The sequence below is a fragment of the Rana temporaria genome, chromosome 13 (assembly GCF_905171775.1).
Source record: "Rana temporaria chromosome 13, aRanTem1.1, whole genome shotgun sequence".
Lineage (NCBI taxonomy): Eukaryota > Metazoa > Chordata > Amphibia > Anura > Ranidae > Rana > Rana temporaria.
The window spans coordinates 87,595,942-87,616,175 of NC_053501.1; the positions used below are offsets into that span (position 1 = coordinate 87,595,942).

A 20,234-nucleotide genomic window follows, 5' to 3' on the forward strand; every position below is an offset into this window, starting at 1 on the left:
CACGTCTTTTTTTTTTTTTACGGCGGGGTTCCCCTTAATATCCATATCAGACCTGAAGGGCCTGGTAATTTAATTTGGGGGAACCCCTACACATTTTTTTTTTGTTTTATGAATTAATCCTGTCAGAATTGTCAGAGCCGACAATTCATTATAGCCGCGTGTGAATTTTAAATGGCTTTTTTTCCTTCTGAATGTCACTTTGTGCAGGGGCAGTTCTAAGTGCGGGAAAAATGCGCTATTTCACATGCTGACATTACACCCCCTCTAGGTACGAAATTTAAAGGAATATTTCACTTTTATTGTTTCACTTTAAGAATTATTAATTTCACTGCTCCCGAAAAAACGGCCGTTTAAAAAAAAAAAAACATTGATACATGTCCCCTGGGGCAGGACTGAGGTCCCCAAACACTTTTTAGGAGAAAACTTGCAGATTAGCCTTTAATAATAACACTATTGATTTCTACCATAGACTTCTATAGGGAGATCGGCGCGGCTTTACATATTACTTTTAATGCGCCGGCTGCTACGCTGGTTCATGCGCCTAATTAAGGCTTCACCCGGAGTACTAATTAATGCATGAACCAGCGCAGCGCACAGAGCATAGTAAATCAGCCCCATTGTGTCTTTTCTACCAGATAGATAGATAGATAGATAGATAGATAGATAGATAGATAGATAGATAGATAGATAGATAGATAGATAGATAGATAGATAGAGCAGGAAGGCTAGTCAGTATAGTTAAATCTACAGTTTGTAGAGAATATATTCACATCCCTAGGAGTTGTCAATATATTTATAAACTGTATAGCTCAGCTAGATCTGCTATTAGTATCTGTCAGGCAGGAGATTGTGCTTGATGCAGTGCTCTAACATGTTGTATTGCCTGCATTAGGGTTTAGCTTAAACATAGTACTCCGTGTTATTCAACGTGTGCTAGTTAATTGCACATACACGCATTACCTGTTACTGCACGTGTGCTATTTATTTGCACAGAAACGCAGTCGCTGTTGATGCAAGTGGGTTATTGAATTGCACAGAAACGCAGTCGCTCTTACTGCGCGCGTGCAGTTTAATACCACCTAAACGCAGTTGGTGTCACTGCATGTGTGCTGTTATATAGCACCTGAACGCAGTCACTCTTACTGCGCGTGTGCACTTTAATACCACCTAAACGCAGTTGGTGTGACTGCGTGTGTGCTGTTACATAGCACCTGAACGCAGTCGCTCTTACTGCGCATGTGCATTTTATTACCACCTAAACGCAGTTGGTGTGACTGCGTGTGTGCTGTTACATAGCACCTGAATGCAGTCGCTCTTACTGCGCGTGTGCACTTTAATACCACCTAAACGCAGTTGGTGTGACTGCGTGTGTGCTGTTGCATAGCACCTGAACGCAGTCGCTCTTACTGCGTGTGTGCACTTTAATACCACCTAAACGCAGTTGGTGTGACTGCGTGTGTGCTGTTACATAGCACCTGAACGCAGTCGCTCTTACTGTGCGTGTGCATTTTAATACCACCTAAACGCAGTTGGTGTCACTGCGTGTGTGCTGTTACATAGCACCTGAACGCAGTCGCTCTTACTGCGCGTGTGCAGTTTAATACCACCTAAACGCAGTTGGTGTGACTGCGTGTGTGCTGTTACATAGCACCTGAACGCAGCCGCTCTTACTGCGCGTGTGCAGTTTAATACCACCTAAACGCAGTTGGTGTGACTGCGTGTGTGCTGTTACATAGCACCTGAACGCACTCGCTCTTATTGCGCGAGTGCATTTTAATACCACCTAAACGTAGTTGGTGTCACTGCGTGTGTGCTGTTACATAGCACCTGAACGCAGTCGCTCTTACTGCGCGTGTGCAGTTTAATACCACCTAAACGCAGTTGGTGTGACTGCGTGTGTGCTGTTACATAGCACCTGAACGCAGTTGTTGTCACTGCGTGTGTGCTGTTACATACCACCTGAACGCAGTTGGTGTCACTGCGTGTGTGCTGTTACATAGCACCTGAACGCAGTCGCTCTTACTGCGTGTCTGCAGTTTAATACCACCTAAACGCAGTTGGTGTCACTGCGTGTGTGCTGTTACATAGCACCTGAACGCAGTCGCTCTTACTGCGCGTGTGCAGTTTAATACCACCTAAACGCAGTTGGTGTGACTGCGTGTGTGCTGTTACATAGCACCTGAACGCCTAATCTGTGACATGCCCACCAGATGGAACTCTACGTTGGCCATGCTGCAGCGGCTGCACACGCAGCAGAGGGCCATCAATGAGTACCTGTGTCAATATGGCAGCAGAACTGGGTCAGGGGAGCTTGGTTTTTTTTCACCACGCCAGTGGGCCTTGATCAGGGATGCATGCACTGTCCTGTCACCATTTGAGAAGGCCACGAGGATGGTGAGCAGTGACAGTGCATGCATCAGTGAGACTGTCCCGCTTATTCACATGTTGGAGCACACCCTACGTGGAATAATGGACAGGGCCCTTGAGGCAGAACAGAGGGAGGAAGAGGAGGACTTCCTTACCTCTCAAGGCCCCCTTTATCCAGACACTGTTCCTGCTTGCCCACCTAGCACACAGGAAGAGGAGGAGGAGGTGGATGATTGTATCAGCAGCATGGAGGTGGAGCCTAGCACTCAGCATCAACAGCAGCAGTCTTCAAGGGATAATTTACAGTCCCAAGGAACACGTGGACTTTTACGTGGCTGGGATGAGGTGGCTGCGGATCCTGTCGTCCTCAGTGACCCAGAGGACTGTGCCCCGAATGCCTCTGCAAACCTACGCTGCATGGCCTCCCTGATCCTGCAAAGCCTGTGTAAGGATCCTTGTGTACGTGCTATCAAGGAGAGGGATCATTACTGTCTGGCAACTCTCTTTGATCCACGTTACAAGAGTAAGGTAGCGGACCTTATGTTGCCATCGCAGAGGGAGCAGAAGATGAAACTTCTGCGGGAGGCCTTGCAGAAGGGTCTGTGCAATGCGTTCCCAGAACCGGGGGGATTACCAAAACCAGGCTCTGGACAACGTCTTGCTGAGGCTTCGGTGAGTCAGAGAAGGAGCGGTGGAGAAGGTGGCCGTCTGACCGATGCGTTCAGACAATTTTTTAGTCCACAGCCCCAAGGTCTGAGCGGTTCCAGCAACCATCGCCAGCGTCTGGTTTACATGGTCCGGGAATACCTAGCGGCAAGATCCGACTTGGACACCTTCCCCACCGAAAATCCTCTGGCTTACTGGGTCTTGAGGATGGATCACTGGCCAGAGCTTGCACAGTACGCAATTGAGCCACTGGCTTGCCCTGCATCCAGTGTTCTTTCAGAACGCACATTCAGTGCTGCTGGAGGCTTTGTGACTGATCACAGGGTGCGCCTCTCCACCGACTCTGTTGATCGACTGACCTTCATCAAAATGAATCAGGCTTGGATCAACACCAGCTACCAATCACCTGATGCTGATGTTACTGAATAAGAATTTTTTGTTGAAATGTCAGATCCCTTTGAGACTGCGTATGCTGATGCTGAGTGACTGTCATGTTATTCTGCTGATGGAATATCCTTCTCCTCCTCACTTTTCTTGCTGATAGCTAGTAAGAAATTTTGTTTTTCTGGGCTCCGCCACCAGTGCCTAAGGCCTAATTTTTCTGCCCCTGTTTAACAGGGGCACCTAATAACAATTTTTGATGCAATACTTTGCACGTGGCTCCTTGTTGCACTCCAATTACAGATATTAGGAGGGGTTGCAGTGTTGTGTTGTGCCTACGGACACATTTTTCTGCCCCTGTTTAACAGGGGCGCATAATAACAATTTTTGATGCAATACTTTGCACGTGGCTCCTTGTTGCGCTCCAATTACAGTTATTGGCAGGGGTTGCAGTGTTGTGTTGTGCCTACGGACACATTTTTCTGCCCCTGTTTAACAGGGGCGCATAATAACAATTTTTGATGCAATACTTTGCACGTGGCTCCTTGTTGTGCTCCAATTACAGATATTGGGAGGGGTTGCAGTGTTGTGTTGTGCCTAAGGATACATTTTTCTGCCCCTGTGTAACAGGGGCGTCTGATAACAATTTTTGATGCAATACTTTGCACGTGGCTCCTTGTTGCGCTCCAATTACAGATATTGGGAGGGGTTGCAGTGTTGTGTTGTGCCTACGGACACATTTTTTTGCCCCTGTTTAACAGGGGCGCCTAATAACAATTTTTGATGCAATACTTTGCACGTGGCTCCTTGTTGCGCTCCAATTACAGTTATTGGGAGGAGTTGCAATGTTGTGTTGTGCCTACGGACACATTTTTCTGCCCCTGTCTAACAGGGGCGTCTAATAACAATTTTTGATGCAATACTTTGCACGTGGCTCTTTGTTGCGCTCCAATTACAGTATGTTTGAGGGGTGCCCTTTTTTCTACAATTTTGCTTTCACAAAAAAATAATGGCCCCCCCACCACCCCTAAAATAATCGAGATATTGTTGCCACACAGCACGTGGGCAAGCAGTATTAAATTACTTTGTTCTTATAATAATTTCATGTTGTGCAGGGACATTTTTAAACACGTGCCACTGCTGTAGATACACAGCAGGTGTGATATTTAAAGGAATTTTTCATTTTTTTTTCACTTTAAGCATCATTAAAATCCCTGCTCCGGAAAAAACGCACGTTTTTAAAACTTTTTTTTCCATTGATACATGTTCCCTGGGTCAAGACCCGGGTTCTGAAAGACGTTTTCCAACATTAAATTGAATATTGGTCTTTAAAATTTGCGTTTTTGAATTCGAACGTTCGAGTCCCATAGACTTCAATGGGGTTCTAAATGTTTGCGCGAACCCGCGGTCTGTTCAAACGTTCTGGTGCGAACCGAACCCGGGTATGTTCGGCTCATCCCTATTTAAAATGAGCACTTTTGATTTCGAACGTTCGAGTCCCATAGACTTCAATGGGGTTCTAACGTTCGCGGAAACGATCGGCCCGTTCAAAGGTTCGGCTCATCCCTAAACATAAGTAGAACATGGGTTTGTGGGGATATGCGCAAGGGAACAACCTTCTTAACCTTGCTAATTCTGGGGAACATCCCCCTGGGTCCAACCCAGACAGACATTCTGGGTGTTCAAACGGTATCGCATTGCCGACAATAATACTAAAACTCAGTCAGAATAAACAATATAAAGAGTAACGTAACCATAAGTAATCGATAGACTCTGCTTCCCTCATGGGCAGTGGCGGAACTACCGCCATAGCGACCCACGTGGGCGCTATGGGGCCCGCAGTCAGTGGGACCCAGTGAGTAGGGTTGTCCCGATACCGATACTAGTATCATTATCGATACCGAGTATTTGCGCGAGTACTTGTACTCGCGCAAATGCTCCCGATGCCTAATCCGGATACTTTTTTTTTTTTGGAGTGGGGGCGGAGAGTGGACGGAGAGCAGACGGGAACCGATCAGAGAGGAGACTGAGGGGGCAGCGAGGAAGGTGGAGTGGAGGCGGAGAAGAAGTCGGAGAGAGGGCGGAGAGCAGAGCAATAACATCACACTGGAGGAGAGCTGCTGCCGCTGCCGCCATCTAGCTGATCGGCGTTCAGGCCAGGGAACATAACAGCTTTCATTTGAATAGCTGCTGTTCCCCGCCGCGCGTTGTCATGGCCCCTCCCCCTTGTCGGGCACTTTTCCCAGGATTGGACAGGTGATCTGTCTATCAAAGTGCCCGGACAAGGGGGAGGGGCCATGACGACGCGTGGCGGGGAACACCAGCTATTCAAATGAAAGCTGTTATGTTCCCTGGCCTGAGTGCCGATCAGCGAGACGGCGGGGGAGACGTGGCTGCATATGGGGGGAGACATGGCTGCATCTGGGGGGGGAGACATGGCTGCATCTGGGGGGGAGACATGGCTGCATATGGGGGGGGACATGGCTGCATATGGGGGGGGGGAGACATGGCTGCATATGGGGGGGAGACATGGCTGCATATGGAGGGGAGACGTGGCTGCTTTTGGGGGGGGAGACATGGCTGCATATGGGGGGGACACAAGGCTGCATTTGGGGACACATGGCTGCATTTTAAAAAAAGTATCGGTATTCGGTATCGGCGAGTACATGAAAAAAGTATCGGTACTTGTACTCGGTCCTAAAAAAGTGGTATCGGGACAACCCTACCGGTGAGGATGAAGAAAAAGCCCAGAGTGTTTGCCGCATCCGAGTACATTGTTAGCCCCGAGTGTCTGGAAGTCAGGACCATCTGATGCAGAAGGTTGCCAAGTGCGGCCGAGTGACGTCAGCGCCGAGTGTTACAGAGTACGGCCGAGTGCCGTACTCGGCGCTGGCGGCACTCGGCCACTTTCGGCATCAGATGGTCCTGACTCCCAGACGCTCGGGGCTAAAAATGTGCTCGGATGCTGCCCCGCCTTCTGGAGTCTGCAGCGCCAATGGCGGGACGCGGGACATGTGACGTCCATCATAGGCGCTGCAGGCTCCACGGCGGGAATTACAATTCGGCCGCCGCACGGCTCTCCTCGGCTCCTCTGACTGCCAGTGCCTGCCCTGCTGTGACCGCACACCAACTTAAGGCTGAGGCTGCTAAGGTAGGTGACTCGGTGTGCTGTGGAGAGCCCTTACTGATCTTCAGTTGACCTAAATGAACATAAAAGCTGCAATACTGTTCACAATAAGAAATTGTTGTTCACAGAATTACAGGTTTGTGAATAGATTGCTAACATTGCCAGTTTGATGTATCCGTACGGTGTCCTGTGGGGGGTAAAAACCCTGTATTCGAGTGAGAATTTTTATTTTTGTCCTTGTAGAAAAAATGGCAAAAAAAAATAAAAAATCAGCAGTAATAGCAATAGTGGCAATGGTAAACATCATACATTTATCTCTCTACAAACGTATTGAAGATTTCAAATACTGTGTCATTCCCACTATGTGAATCATATGTACGGTATTTGTCAGGATTTACTGAAGTATGCTAGCCTAGTCATTTTAACTACTTCAGCCCCAGAAGAATCCCCCCCCTTCCTGACCAGAGCACGTTTTGCGATTCGGCACTGCGTCGCTTTAACTGACAGTTGTGCAGTCGTGGGATTTTGCACCCAAACAATTTTTTTTCTTTCTTTATTTATTATATGGTTATTTATATTTTTGTTTTGCTGTTCAAAATTAATATAAGCTGTTGCTTGGGTACTGTGCCACATGAGTGTAGTAATGTGTTGTTCAATGGCATTAGTTCATTTTTTTTTTGGAGGGGGGGGGGGCCCCATACAACATTTTGCAGGGGGGTGTTCGGCTCATCCTTAGCCACCACAGCTACCCTTGTGGCAGAGGTGCGGACCCTGAATGAGACCGTCCAGGGCCACACAGCTGCCATTGTGGAAGTGCAGAACGAGACCAACAGCCTTCTTAGGCATATAGCCATGGCATTAGAGGGCAGGCCTCCAGCCATGGTGGATGCTCCTCCACCTCATGTCCCCCACCTCCCACCGTCAACCGGGCAGTTGCGGAGCCGTGGTCGTGGGCGTGGCAGCTGCCAGGGAAAATAATTGTATTTATTTTTCTTTATTTGCTCTGGTGAAGAGTGTTTTATTTTATTTTATAGCTCTGGTGAAGAGTGTTTTATTTTTTTTGGTAATAATGAACACGGTGAGGCGTGCAGATTAGTGTGACTGATGTGTGAATGTGGGGGGGGGGGTGTCACTCCTGCCGGCAAAGGGGTGTCACCCTTAGCCATGTGAATGGTGTATGAATGTACAGCAACATAATTGGAGCCTTGGCGCGGCGTTGCTGCTCCCAAGTCCCGTGCGGTGTACTTGGGCTAATCCAATGTGATGAGGATGTGGGGTGTGTGTGCTAGGGACCACAGTGGTGTGCATGCGTGCATTCTCCTTGTGCCATGATGAATGTGTGTGTTTAATGTGTAAAGATGCGTTCCACGAGGCATCTCCTGACTGCTGATCCCTCAGCAGACGAGGTATCCTCGGTCTGGTTGGGGGGTCAGGTCATCACGTATGTCAATCTCCTTTCTCATGGCGTAGTTGTGTAGAATGCAACATTCCCCGATGATCTGGCACACAAAATATGGGGAATACAACAGGTTCCCCCCGTACTTATCCAGGCATCGGAAACGGGATGTGTGTTCCACCACTCCACGGGTACGTATGTGTGCAGCATTGTAGTTTTCCTCTCCTGGGGTTTGGGGATTCCGGAATGGAGTCATGAGATGGGGTCCAAGTGTATATGCAGAGTCACCTGGAAGGGAAAAGACAGGAGGATGTTAGTCATGCATGTGCCCCTCGTGATGTCTGCATCATGGGGTAGGACAGTCATGCCTGACACCCATGTCACTCACCAACCAGCCAGCTGTTCCCGTACACGTTCTGTTCGAATTCTGTTGGGAAGGTGCTTTGACGGTATATGTAGCTGTCGTCGCTGGACCCTGGGTGTTTGGCACGGACTTGCCATATGAGGCATTGGGCATCGGCTATCACCTGTACGTTGATGGAATGCCAGTGCTTCCGATTGCGGTATATGTGCTCTGTGTCACGGGGGGGCTGTAGTGCCACATGTGTGCAATCAATGGCCCCCACGGTGCGTGGGAATCCTGCAATTCTGACAAAATCCGCCATTGCCTTCAGCCGCAGGTGCTCCTGGGTGGGTCTGATGATGTGGTGGGACATGTGTCTGAGGATTGCGGGGACACCTGGTGCACACATCTGCTCATGCTGGTTTGTGACATCCCAGCCACAACTCCACTTGTCCACTGGCGAGGAAATGCAGTGTAGCCAGTACCTTGACCAGTGGCTGCACTGCATGTGAGCGGTGTGTCTTGCTGGTGATGTCATCATGCAGGGTTGTGGCTATTTCCTGGATGGTATCAGTGTTGAATCTGAAGATACGATACACCTCCGAATCGCCCATGCCAAAGATGTTTAACGCGCGTTCGGTATATCCTCTCCCGTGCCCTCCTCATCCTCCTTCTACGCTCCTGGGCGCACACTAGTAGTGCTATGACCATGGATGCCCCTGGCATGTTGGCATACAGAAGTCTTGTCCTGCAAGTGTGGTTGCTCAGCTCGTCCGTAACGGTGCTGCTGAAGCTGCTCTCCAGCTGACCTGCACACGTCTGGTGCAAAGTTGCCCCTGCTTTATGAGGGGCAAGTTTAGGCTGGACGTACAGCTTACGCACAACGCGTAGCCTGCGTTGGGCGGTCGTACATTCGGGAATCGGCGTATCTCCCTCATTTGCATATTTGAATAGGAAATCAATGGGAGCGCAAGATGCATCCCGGCGTAAATATGCGCCTACGCTACGCCAGAGTAGAAAAGTTACACCGATCGGAAGAAGCCTATTTTCAGGCGTATCTGGTTCTGTGGGTATGGCGCATAGATACGACGGCGCATATTTACACTTACGCCGCGCATCTCGAGATACGCTGGCGTAACTTCTTTGAGAATCTGGGCCCTACTGTCTTTCCTTTTTTTTTTTTTTTTTCAGATCCACAGTCTGCGGAGGAAGAGCCTACACTCTCTAGATGTTGTAAGAGCGGTAAAGGTTTATCTGCAAGCTACGGCTCAGATAAGGAAGACTGATTGTCTGTTTATTCTGCCACAGGGCCCAAGGAAAGGCCAGGCAGCGTCAAAATCCACTATTGCAAGGTAGATTCGACAAGTCATTATTCGGGCCTATGGTTTAGGTTCAATAAGATTTTATTAAGAAGAACAATTTTTGACAGACAATAAAAGAATACAGGAACCGACCGCCCAACATTGGGCGGGCCGATCATCAGAATAATAAACATAAACATTCCACATCATGAAATCCAGTATGTACAAACGTTGCTATATAATAATAGTGGTTATACAAGCATAAGTACCTCGTGGTACTCTGCGACCATCAAAGACTTCCCCAGACCCGGGCGCCCCTCTGGGAGCCTGCTGCGCCCGGAGCCAGGTGGAAGTGAAAAGATAAGCTAGAATGGTAAAAATGCAAACATCAATGAGATAGCAATAAGTCCATACAACACATAAGGTCTGTATCAGGCTGATGAATTTGCAGAATGCAAAAAAGAGAAGATAATCTTAGCCAGATTAAATCGGTCTGTGGAAGATGACAAAAAGAATAGAGGAGAGGTAGATCAAGTAGGTGGAAAGGCAGAGAAAAGAGAGTAAGGAGGGAATAGAGGAGTGGGGGGGGGAGACGGTGTGCTCGGGCCCCCCTGCGACGTGCACCCATCAACTGTTCTCAAATTTCACAAAGGCGCTAACGTTGGTAGCACATTCAAGCTGGGTGGCAGTCTATTTTTGAGCTTGTCCGAGGAGGAGTAATGCCTCCATACTCCCCAGGTGAAGGAGAATTTGGCGTATTTGTCTAGGGATTTGGCCTTTGGCCTGCAGCTCTTCCATTAGCATCACCCCATTCATCTCGTTCACCCACTCAGCTAGAGTTGGGGGTGAGGATGACTTCCAATGTCTGGAGATCAGTTGTCTGCTAGCACTGAGGCAAAACCTAAGGAGGGTATGCTTCTGGAATTTGAAGGTACCAGGGATAGGAGGGCAATAGAAGGAGAGGGATGGAGAGGCTTATCATACAGATCTGAATAAACTTGGAATATCTGGTTCCAAAAGGGGTGAATCAAATCACAATCCCACCAAATATGACGATAAGTACCAGTGGCTGAGCATGAAGCAGCATGAATCTGAAGCAGAGGGAAACATGACCCTGAGGGCGGTCGGCACCCGATACCACCGCGATAGCACTTTGTAGTTCTTTTCCTGAGCATAACTCGAGATAGTAGATTTATGGGTGTAGAAAAAAGCCTTTTGCCAATCCGCCTCACTGATTTCCTTCCCCAGATCCCCTGACCAAGCCGCGGCTAAATCTAGGAAGATAACCATGGGTGTGGCCTAATATCATTTTATAGATCAGGGAAAGAGTGTGTCAAGGGTCTATGGATCTGTCCTGAGTCATGAAGTTGTTTGCAGTAGGCTGTCAGGTGTATGCATGTAAACCAGGTCACTCTAGGGAGGGTGGAGGCCTCGCTCATCACGAAGGAACCCGAGGATACGTTCACAAACTGCCGTGCAGTGGGCCAAGAATCCCTTTTTATATTCATTGAGCAGGAGGACAAGTCTACCCTCTGGGAGTGCCGGGTTATCAAATAAGGGGGCCATTGGGCCCGGATCCGTGGTTAAAGCGCAAACCGCCTTCTGCCGGTACCAAACTGCCAGGGCGTCTCTGGTGAGGGGCGATAACTCCGTGAGAGATCGATGCAACCTATCGTGACCCCAAAGGAGGGCCCGAAGGTTGATCAGGGACATATCCTGTTCAATTGAGGTGGCAATTTTACCCAACGAACGAGGGAACCACTCCAGGAGCCTTGAAAATACCACTGCTGAATGATACAATTCAAAATCAGGGAGACCCGCACCGCCGTTAGTGATGGGAGAGCGAGGGCGATTCCCCTTCCACACAAATCGTATGGCCATAGAGCGTAGTGTGCGAAAGAAGGTGGGAGGGAGGGCTATCGGAAGTGCCTGGAACACATACAACAGTTTGGGCAAGATATCCATTTTCAACGTATTCATACGCCCGAACCACGACACGACACCGGTAAGTCCAAGCGGTCCTCCGTGAGACATTTAAGTCTGGACAGAAGAGGGCCGTGATTCAGGGCATATATCTCTGACAGGTGAGCTAGGATGGCTGTCCCTAAGTAGGAGATAGATTTAATCTGCCATTGAAAAGAGAAATTATACTTAAAGGATCACTAAAGGAAAACATTTTTTTTGCTGAAATTACTGTTTACAGGGTATAGAGACATAATAGTTAACTGATTCCTTTTAAAAACGATTAAAAATAGATAAAAATCAATCATATAATGTGCCTCTTAGATGCAAAAACGAAACTGAAAGTAGTTTAGTCTTTGCATGTTATTTTATGCCTCTGTGCTGGACAGTGCCATAGAGAGTCATGGCTAGGAAAACTAAACTTTCCCATGACTTTTTTCATACGGAGCCAGACAACCAGTAAGTGTCCAGAACAGAGCAGTTTTATAGCAACATCAGAGCAAAAACGAGCAATGAGGACATGAAACCAGGACTTCAGTAAGGTAAAGGAAGCTATTTAGCTAAAAAAAAAAAAAAAAATCCTTTAGTGACCCTTTAAGGGCTGTCAGGACGGGCTGCGACAGTAACACATTTAGTCTTGGATAAATTTAAATTATAGTTACTCAGTTTACCGAACCGGACAATCTCCGCTAATATGGACGGAATGGTGATATGTGGTTGGGTGATATATAGCAAAAGATGGTCCGTGTATAGGGAAAGTTTACAGTGGGACGAGGGGGTCTAGATCCCTTGTATGCTCAGGTTTGCTCTAAGCGCCTGGGCTAAATGTTCTATAGCTAAGGCAAAAAGGAGAGGGGAAAGGGGGCACCCTTGCCTGGTTCCATTCTTAATCGAAAACGTCCCTGATGTGACGCCGTTGACCAATATGGAAGCAGAGGGGTTGGTATACAGAGACATAATGCGTGAGAGCATTTTCGGACCTAGGCCCAATTGGGCGAGGGTGGATTGTAGGAACGGCCAACTGACCCTATCAAAGGCCTTCTCCGCATCACAAGAGAGAAGGCAGGTCAGAATATGGTTACGCTTGGAGTATGCAATCAGGTGTATCGTCTTAGTGGCTCCCGGCCCGGGACAAAGCCCACCTGATCACCATGTATAATTTTGAGGAGTAAAGGGGAGAGGCGATCAGACAGTATTTTGGTAAATAGTTTCAGGTCCATGTTTAAAAGGGAGATCGGCCTTAAAGTTGGGGCAATGTGACGGGTCTTTACTAGGCTTTGGGAGGACTACTATTTGAGCAAGAAGGAGGTTAGAGGAGGGGGAGAGGGTCCCGACGACAGCGTTGAATGCCTTTGCTAGGAGGGGAGCTAACTGGGGTGCAAATGTCTTATAAAAACGGGGGGTTTACCCGTTGGGCCAGGGCTTTTGCCGTTTTTACGTTTCTTAATGGCCAGTTAAAAGTCTGCATCCGTAAGAGGCGCTTCTAGCTCCTCCACCTCCTCAATTGGAATAGGTGAGAGAGTGGTTTCTTGGATGTAAGAAGATATGTCGCCTGGGGGCTCATTCTCCGGAGTCAGGGGCCTGGGCACTTGGGGGGGGGGGGAGATTGTAGAGGTCCGAATAAAATTGACGGAACTCCTCTGCAATGGCCGAATTATTAATTAATTTCCCCTTACTGGGAGAGACAATGAAGGGAATATGCTTCCTAGTTTGACGCGGTTGGAGTGTATTTGCCAAGAGCCTGCCGCATTTGTTGGCATGGGAGTAGTGTGTAAAACGCCCCTTATCCCTGGCCACTAGAGCACTGTCTGTAACTATTTGCAAGAGGTCCCTCCGAGCATTAGCCAGATCTACCAATTTGGCAGCATCCGGGGAACGCTTGTGGGAATCCTCCTGAGTAGTGATGGTATCCAGAAGTCGAGCTTTGTCAATCCTCCGGGCTTTTTTGAGCCAGGACCCATGTTGGATGAGTTTGCCCCGAAGGACACATTTTAAAGCCTCCCATTTCGTCAGGGGATCAGTCTCGTCTTGGGCGTGGTCTGCATTAAAACGTGTAATAGTTTGAATGAAATCGTCAGTACAGGCCAAATCCGACAACAAGTTGTCATTGAGCCTCCAAGACGACCTGGGCTTGGAGGAAGGGACCCTCCCCAGGCAAAAGTGAATGGGGGCGTGATCCGACCACAACGTGATGCCAATAGAGGCCGTTGGGGAAAGATCAAGTAGGGACTGTGAGATGAGAATATAGTCCAATCTGCTGTACGAAGAGTGTGCAGGGGAGTAATACGTATAGTCCCTGGCTGAGGGGTGCAGGATCCTCCAAACATCAGTCAGTGAGAGGTCAGAAAAAAGGGCACGCAGCTTGGTCAGGGTAGCTAAGGATAGCGAGGACTTACCGGTTGACGTGTCAACGCGGGGCATCAGAGCAACATTGAAGTCACCACCCAGGATCATGTTGGTTGTGCTAAACTTCCTCAGGCGTGAGGTCACGGAGGAGAAGAACTGCAGCTGGTCCTGGTTAGGAGAGTAAACGTTAATGACAGTATAAATCACGTTCTTATAGGACAGCTTAATAAATATATATATCTCCCAGCAGAATCCACATAGGAGTGAAGAACATCTGGCGTGAATGAAGCATGAAAAGCTATAGAAACCCCCTTAGATTTAGCCAAAGGGTTGGTGCTATGAAACCAGGTGGGGTAGTGTTTATAGAAAAGCTTTGGGATTGAATCAGACTTGAAATGGGTTTCTTGAAGGAGGATCTGGGCGCATAGCTTGTGAAAATGGAATAAGATCTGCTTCCTTTTCTCAGGCACATTGAGGCCCCTGCAATTTAGGGAAGAAACCATCAGGGTGGTAGGTGTAGCCATAGGTAGAGCAATGAGAGGAACAAGTAGATGTCAGGGAGGGATGAACACACCGCCTTCTGGGGTTGGGAGGGGAAGAAGGGACAGAGTCGGGCAAGAGGCCCGAAGAAGAAAGACAAAAAAGAGAGAAGGAAGAGACAAGGAAAGAAGAAAAGAAACCACATGGCCGAAAGGGCCGCACTAATGTCGTTGCTAGCAACATTCCAGCTAATACCTCAATGGCAGCTGAATATCCTAAGTGGGGGAACGCAGTCAAAATGAATATTCTGGGACCCCTCTAGGCGACAGAGAAGCATGCACTATATGCCCACGCTAGGGGGGGTGAGCCCACAGCATATACCCTGAGATTCATGCAGCCCAAGGGGTCCTGAGCAATGCTACTATACACACCAAGGATAACCTGAAAATTTAGATAATCCAGGGTCTGGACAGTAGGAAAGCACCGCAGTGGAACGGTTCAGAAACAGTCAATAGTGCAGTGCTCCAACCAAACCCGAGAATCCAACCGGGAAACAGCTCGGCAGTCCAAAACCTGTAAGAGGGAAAAAAAAAAGAGAGAGACCAGAGGAGGGCTATGTCCATTAAATCGGCGGGTGGCAAGGGGGCCTCTGACCTGGAACGTCTGGGCTTCTTGGCTTGTCTCCGCCAGCCGGAGGAGAGTTGTAATCCAGGGGTAGCAGCTCGTAATGGCCAGTCCGGCAGAGGTATTTGGGGCAGCTCAAAGGTCCCTAAGAATTTGGGGAGATCACCCAGCGTGCAGAAGATGGCCGGCTTCCCATCATGAGAGGCAGAAAGTTGAAAGGGGAATCCCCAGTACTTGATATGCTTGGCTTGCAGTGCCCCAGTCAGGGGTTTCAGGGATCTGCGAAGGTCCAGAGTCAGTTTAGAAACATCAGGCAGGAGGTGAATGCAGACTTCATTGAAGTGAATGGATTCCTGCGTACGAGCCACCTGCATGATGGCGTCTTTAACAGCATAGAAATGGACCCTGCAGATTACATCTCTGGGGTGGTCCGGGTTGGGATTCTTGGGCCCTAGGGCTCTGTGGACCCGATCAAGCTCTATTGGATCCTCTTTGTCCTTCTGGAGCAGATCATTGAATATGGCAATAACCACGGGGCCAAGTCTTTAGTTTCAACTGTTTCAGGGAGGCCTCGGACCCGTATATTGTTGCGCCTGGCCCTGCTGCTGGATCTGAGCAGTATGGTCATTTTAAAATGGCTTCATGAGCTTGCAGTGTGGAAATAGTCTCCTCCACGCTGTGTTCAACCTCCTCCAGCCTATCTGTAACATCCCGGCACAGCTCTGATATCTCCTGCTTGTAAGAACGCTCCATCCTCTGGACACAGGCCCAGCCTGCATAGGATCTGTGCGAGTCAGGGGAATTACAAGCCGGCTGGATGGAGCCGGTATCCTAATCTGGGGGAGAGCTGGCCCTCTGCCTAGTTTTCATGGCCGAGGTGGATTTCTGAGAAGAGGACCCGTGAGAGGCCGCGTGTGTCCCTGAGAAGTGGGCCGCCGTCATCTTGGGCTGGGGGACGCCGTGCTGCTCCGGCCGGAGTTTCTGAAAGAATTGGCCGATTTCGCCATCCCTGCCCGGATCGGGGATGTGGTGAGTCTCTTCCCCCTCCCTTCCTGCCCATCACCAACCTTATCTCCAGTGTGCAGTTGCTGAAATTGCCGTTTGTCAGGCGGTGTGTGTGGGAGCTCTGCTGAGAAGCGTCTTACTCCGCCATGCGCTAAGCCACGCCCCTGGGGCCTATGGTTTAGAAAGGAACATCCCTCCTTTTCAGGTGAAAGCACACACGACTAAAGCAGTTGGTGCTTCATGGGCAGTGCCAGGCCTCATGGCTCAGATCTGTAAGGCTTCTACTTGGTCTTCGGTCTATACATTTACTAAATTCTGCCAGGTAGATGTTGGAGGCTACGAGGATGCCGCCTTCGGGCGTAGTGTGCTGCAGGCAGCAGTATAGATCCTCTGGCTCGATAGCGGTCTTATTCTGATCGGCAAAAACTACAAAACTGAGGTACACTCCATTTTGGGAGGAACTTGATTCTAATTGGGTTTGCCAGTGTCCAATCACCTGTGGTGACTACATAACCCATTAATTAAGGCTCTGTGTCCCGTGATGTATTCCCAAGAAAAGGATTTTACAGGCAAGCTGTATTAAAAAATCCTATTTTTACTATCCACTTGTTTTTGTGAGTATGTTTCCTTAGTTTTTGATTTTAATAAATATTACTTGGGTAATGTACAAGGTTGGTGCGCCCTCTCACTTTCCCATTGGGTATCCCCTGACCCTTGGAGGGCAGCAAGGCATGTGCATGTACTGGGAGACCTAGGAATATCGAGCTTCTTCCATTCACACTACTGTTGAGCGCAGGATATTTTGTTTGACTGTGTCCTATGAGGATGCAGGACCCCTGAGCCTCTGTCTGGACAGTGCTGATTGACATAGGGCCAATCTCCTGCACGCTCCCAAAGAAAAAAACTCTCTAGCAATACACCCCAAACTGAGCATGTGCAGAGTGACTACAAAGTGGAAGAAAGGGTCAAACAGCCTTTTTTACACAATGCGGTGGATTAACACCTTAGGTTCCACAGTTGGTAAAAAAAAGCATGCTTTACTGCATATACAGACACATTTTACTGTTGTGGGTTTAATAACACTTTATTGTGCTGCACTATTATGATTAAGATATATAAAAAAAAAAAAAAAATCTTCCTATCATTATTCACAGTATTACACAATGGGCTGGATTCAGGTAGAATTGCGCTATTTTTACGGAGGCGCAGGGCAAAAAACGGCAAATTTACTGCGCTGCCCTTGATTCATGGAGTAGCTCCGTAAATTGCGTGGACGCGCCGGCAAAATGCCCGGCGTAAGCGCGCGCAATTTAAATGATCCCGTAGGGGGCGGGAATCATTTAAATTAGGCGCGTTCCCGCGCCAAGCGTAGAGCGCATGCTCCGTCGGGAAACTTTCCCGACAAGCATTGCGGCAAATGACGTCGCAAGGACGTCATTTGCTTCAAAGTGTTGGACGCCATTCACGATTCACTTATGCAAACTACGTAAATTTAAAATTTCGCGGGAACGACGGGTATACGTAACATTGGCTGCCCCTGCTAATAGCAGGGGCAGCCTTACGCGAAAACCGCCGTACGGAAACGACGTAAATTGCGTACGCAGGGCTCGCGCAACGTTGTGAATCGGCGTTAGTATGCAATTTGCATACTATACGCTGAGCACAACAGGAAGGCCACCTAGCGGCCATCGCAAGAATGCAGCCTAAGATATGCGGGCATAAGAGCCTTATGCCGCGCATATCTTAGGCTGCAGTCGGCGTAACGAGGTTCCTGAATCAGGAGCATTCATTACGCCGGGGCAAGTAAGCAATTGCGCTGTGTAACTTATGGTTACACAGGCGCAATTGCTTCTTGAATTCAGCCCAATGGCATCATCTTCGCACGCACAGTGATCGCATTGATGGTTCACAATTTTTAACACTGTTTGTACTAGTGACCATTTTCGCTGAGGAGAAAGCAGGTGAAAAAAATAAAAAATTATTGCCCTAAGATGAAAGGGGAAATCTCAGGCCCCGTACACACGAGAGGATCGATCCGCTGAAATTGATCCGCGGATCGGTTTCAGCGGATAGATCCGCTGGTGTGTACGATCCAGCGGATATTTATCCGCGGATATATTTCGGGCCGACCAATTTCCAGCGGATAAAAATTTCTTAGCATGCTAAGAAATCTATCCGCTGGAATCGGCTCCAGCGGATCGATCCGGTGGTCTGTACAGACTCACCGGATCGATCCGTCCGAACACATCCCTCGCATGCGTCGTAATGATTCGACGCATGCGTGGATATCCTTATATGACAGCGTCGCGCACGTCGCCGCGTCATCATCGCGGCGACGGCGCAACACGTCACCGCGGACGGAATTCCGCGGGGATTTTGATCTCCTGGTTAGTACAACCAGGAGATCAAAATCCGCCAGAGGATTTATCCGTGGATACGGTCCGGAGGACACATCCTCTCATGTGTACCCGGCATTAGAGGGATTCTGCCCTCACTTTGTGATATTTTTATTATACAATCTTTATTTTACAAATAACCATTAATATAGGATGCACCCGTGAGATTTTAAAGATTATGGTTTTGGAGAGTAGCAATAATTTTTCCAATAAAGCCTATTCATACCCAAAAATAAAACTGTAATATATGCAGCTAGCTGGTTCTTTTGGTCACTGCTGTTTCTTCTTTCTTCTGTTTTCCTTAATTTTTCACCTGATCCTGTATTGGATAGGTTTGCCTTGTGCTATTGGTGATGAAAGGGTGTTATGCCCCATACAGACGGTCGTTTTTTGTGACGAAAAAAAATGACGTTTTTGAAAACGTCATTTAAAATGATAGTGTGTGGGGAAAATGTCGTTTTATGTCTTCAGAAAAACGACCAAAAAAAAATTCATTTCTTGTGTCAATGAAAATGATAGTGTGTGGGCAAAACGACGTTTTTGAACCCGCACATGCCCAGAAGCAAGTTTTGAGACGGGAGGTAAAACTACCATTCATAATGGAGTAAGCACATTCATCACGCTTTAACAGACAAAAAAGCACGAATCATCTTTTACTAACAAGTAACCAGCTAAAAGCAGCCTCAAGGCGAATAGAACTTCCCCTTTAGAGTGCCGTCACTTTGTTCATCATTTTTCAAAATGATGGTGTGTATGCTCCATCGTTTTTGAAAATGAAGTTTCAAAAATGTCGTTTTTTTTCATCACTTCAAACGTCATTTTTTTTTCATCACAAAAAATGACCGTCTGTATGGGGCATTACAGGTAATTTGCTTATTTCCCTCAAGCTATTGTAGAATTGGCTAGTACAATAAAGAACCCCTGGCCCAAACATAGTTAAGGGACCAGCAGCAACTAGAACTATGGTGAGAGTTTATATCTTTGCTGCAAATATACACTTTTTCTCCTGTTTTATCTTAAACACAAAACCTATTGCAACTATGGGTCATGTGTCCACAGAATCATCACTTTTTTTTTCTTTTATTTGCAGAACACCTCATAATGCTGAATACAACTTCACCTGGCCTCTTTACACCAATGAAGATGAAACATACGCAGTCCTAAAGACCGGTTCCTGGGAAGTTAAAAATAATCTTTATTCTAAACGTTGTCGGTTGATGAATTCTGTCCTTCCAAAACTTGCCAGACAACTAGGTAATATATTTATATTTTTGAACTAACATTGCCAAATTCATTTTAAAAATAAAGTAGGAAGGTCAGTAAAAGCCAGTTGGTATAGAAACCTGCAGTCAGAGTCGGCTCTAGGCTTAGTGAGGCCTTAGGCAAACCTTAGATATGAGGCCCCACTAACTTCCATAATGGGAAAAATAATTCAAGCGTTAAAAATTGCATATATGAAGAGCCTTAAATTCTATGAACTATGAATTAGTTTCTAGAACTCGCTCTAACCAATTCTTCTTTGATCAAATATAAATTGCGCACACACACAAAAATAGATAACATTTGTGTAGCTGCTACTTGCAATATGTTTAAGGTATAACAAGAGTCAAGATCATATTTCTCTATTTACATGAAGGTCAGGTTAATATAACCCAACACAGAGTTCCCCCTTGCATCAGAGTGTGCAGGATTCCTCCTTGCACAGCAAGGGGAACTTTAATGTAAGGGGGAATGTTGCAGACTTTGATGTAAGAGGGAACTATAATGTAAGGGGGGCTCTGGTAATGAGATCACATTATATCAGAGTCCACTGCATTCCTCTTTACATCAGAGTTCCCTT

The 20,234-nt window shown here is 47.7% G+C and overlaps 1 protein-coding gene across 1 annotated transcript in view; it reads left to right on the forward strand.

Annotated features, from left to right (window-relative positions):
- LOC120920832 (cholinesterase-like) overlaps positions 1 to 20,234 on the forward strand; it is a 215,595-nt gene that overhangs the window by 125,813 nt on the left and 69,548 nt on the right. The window contains exon 3 of the mRNA XM_040333169.1: positions 19,485 to 19,648. Within this exon, the coding sequence (XP_040189103.1) occupies positions 19,485 to 19,648 (164 nt within the window). The remainder of the gene's footprint in view (positions 1 to 19,484; positions 19,649 to 20,234) is intronic.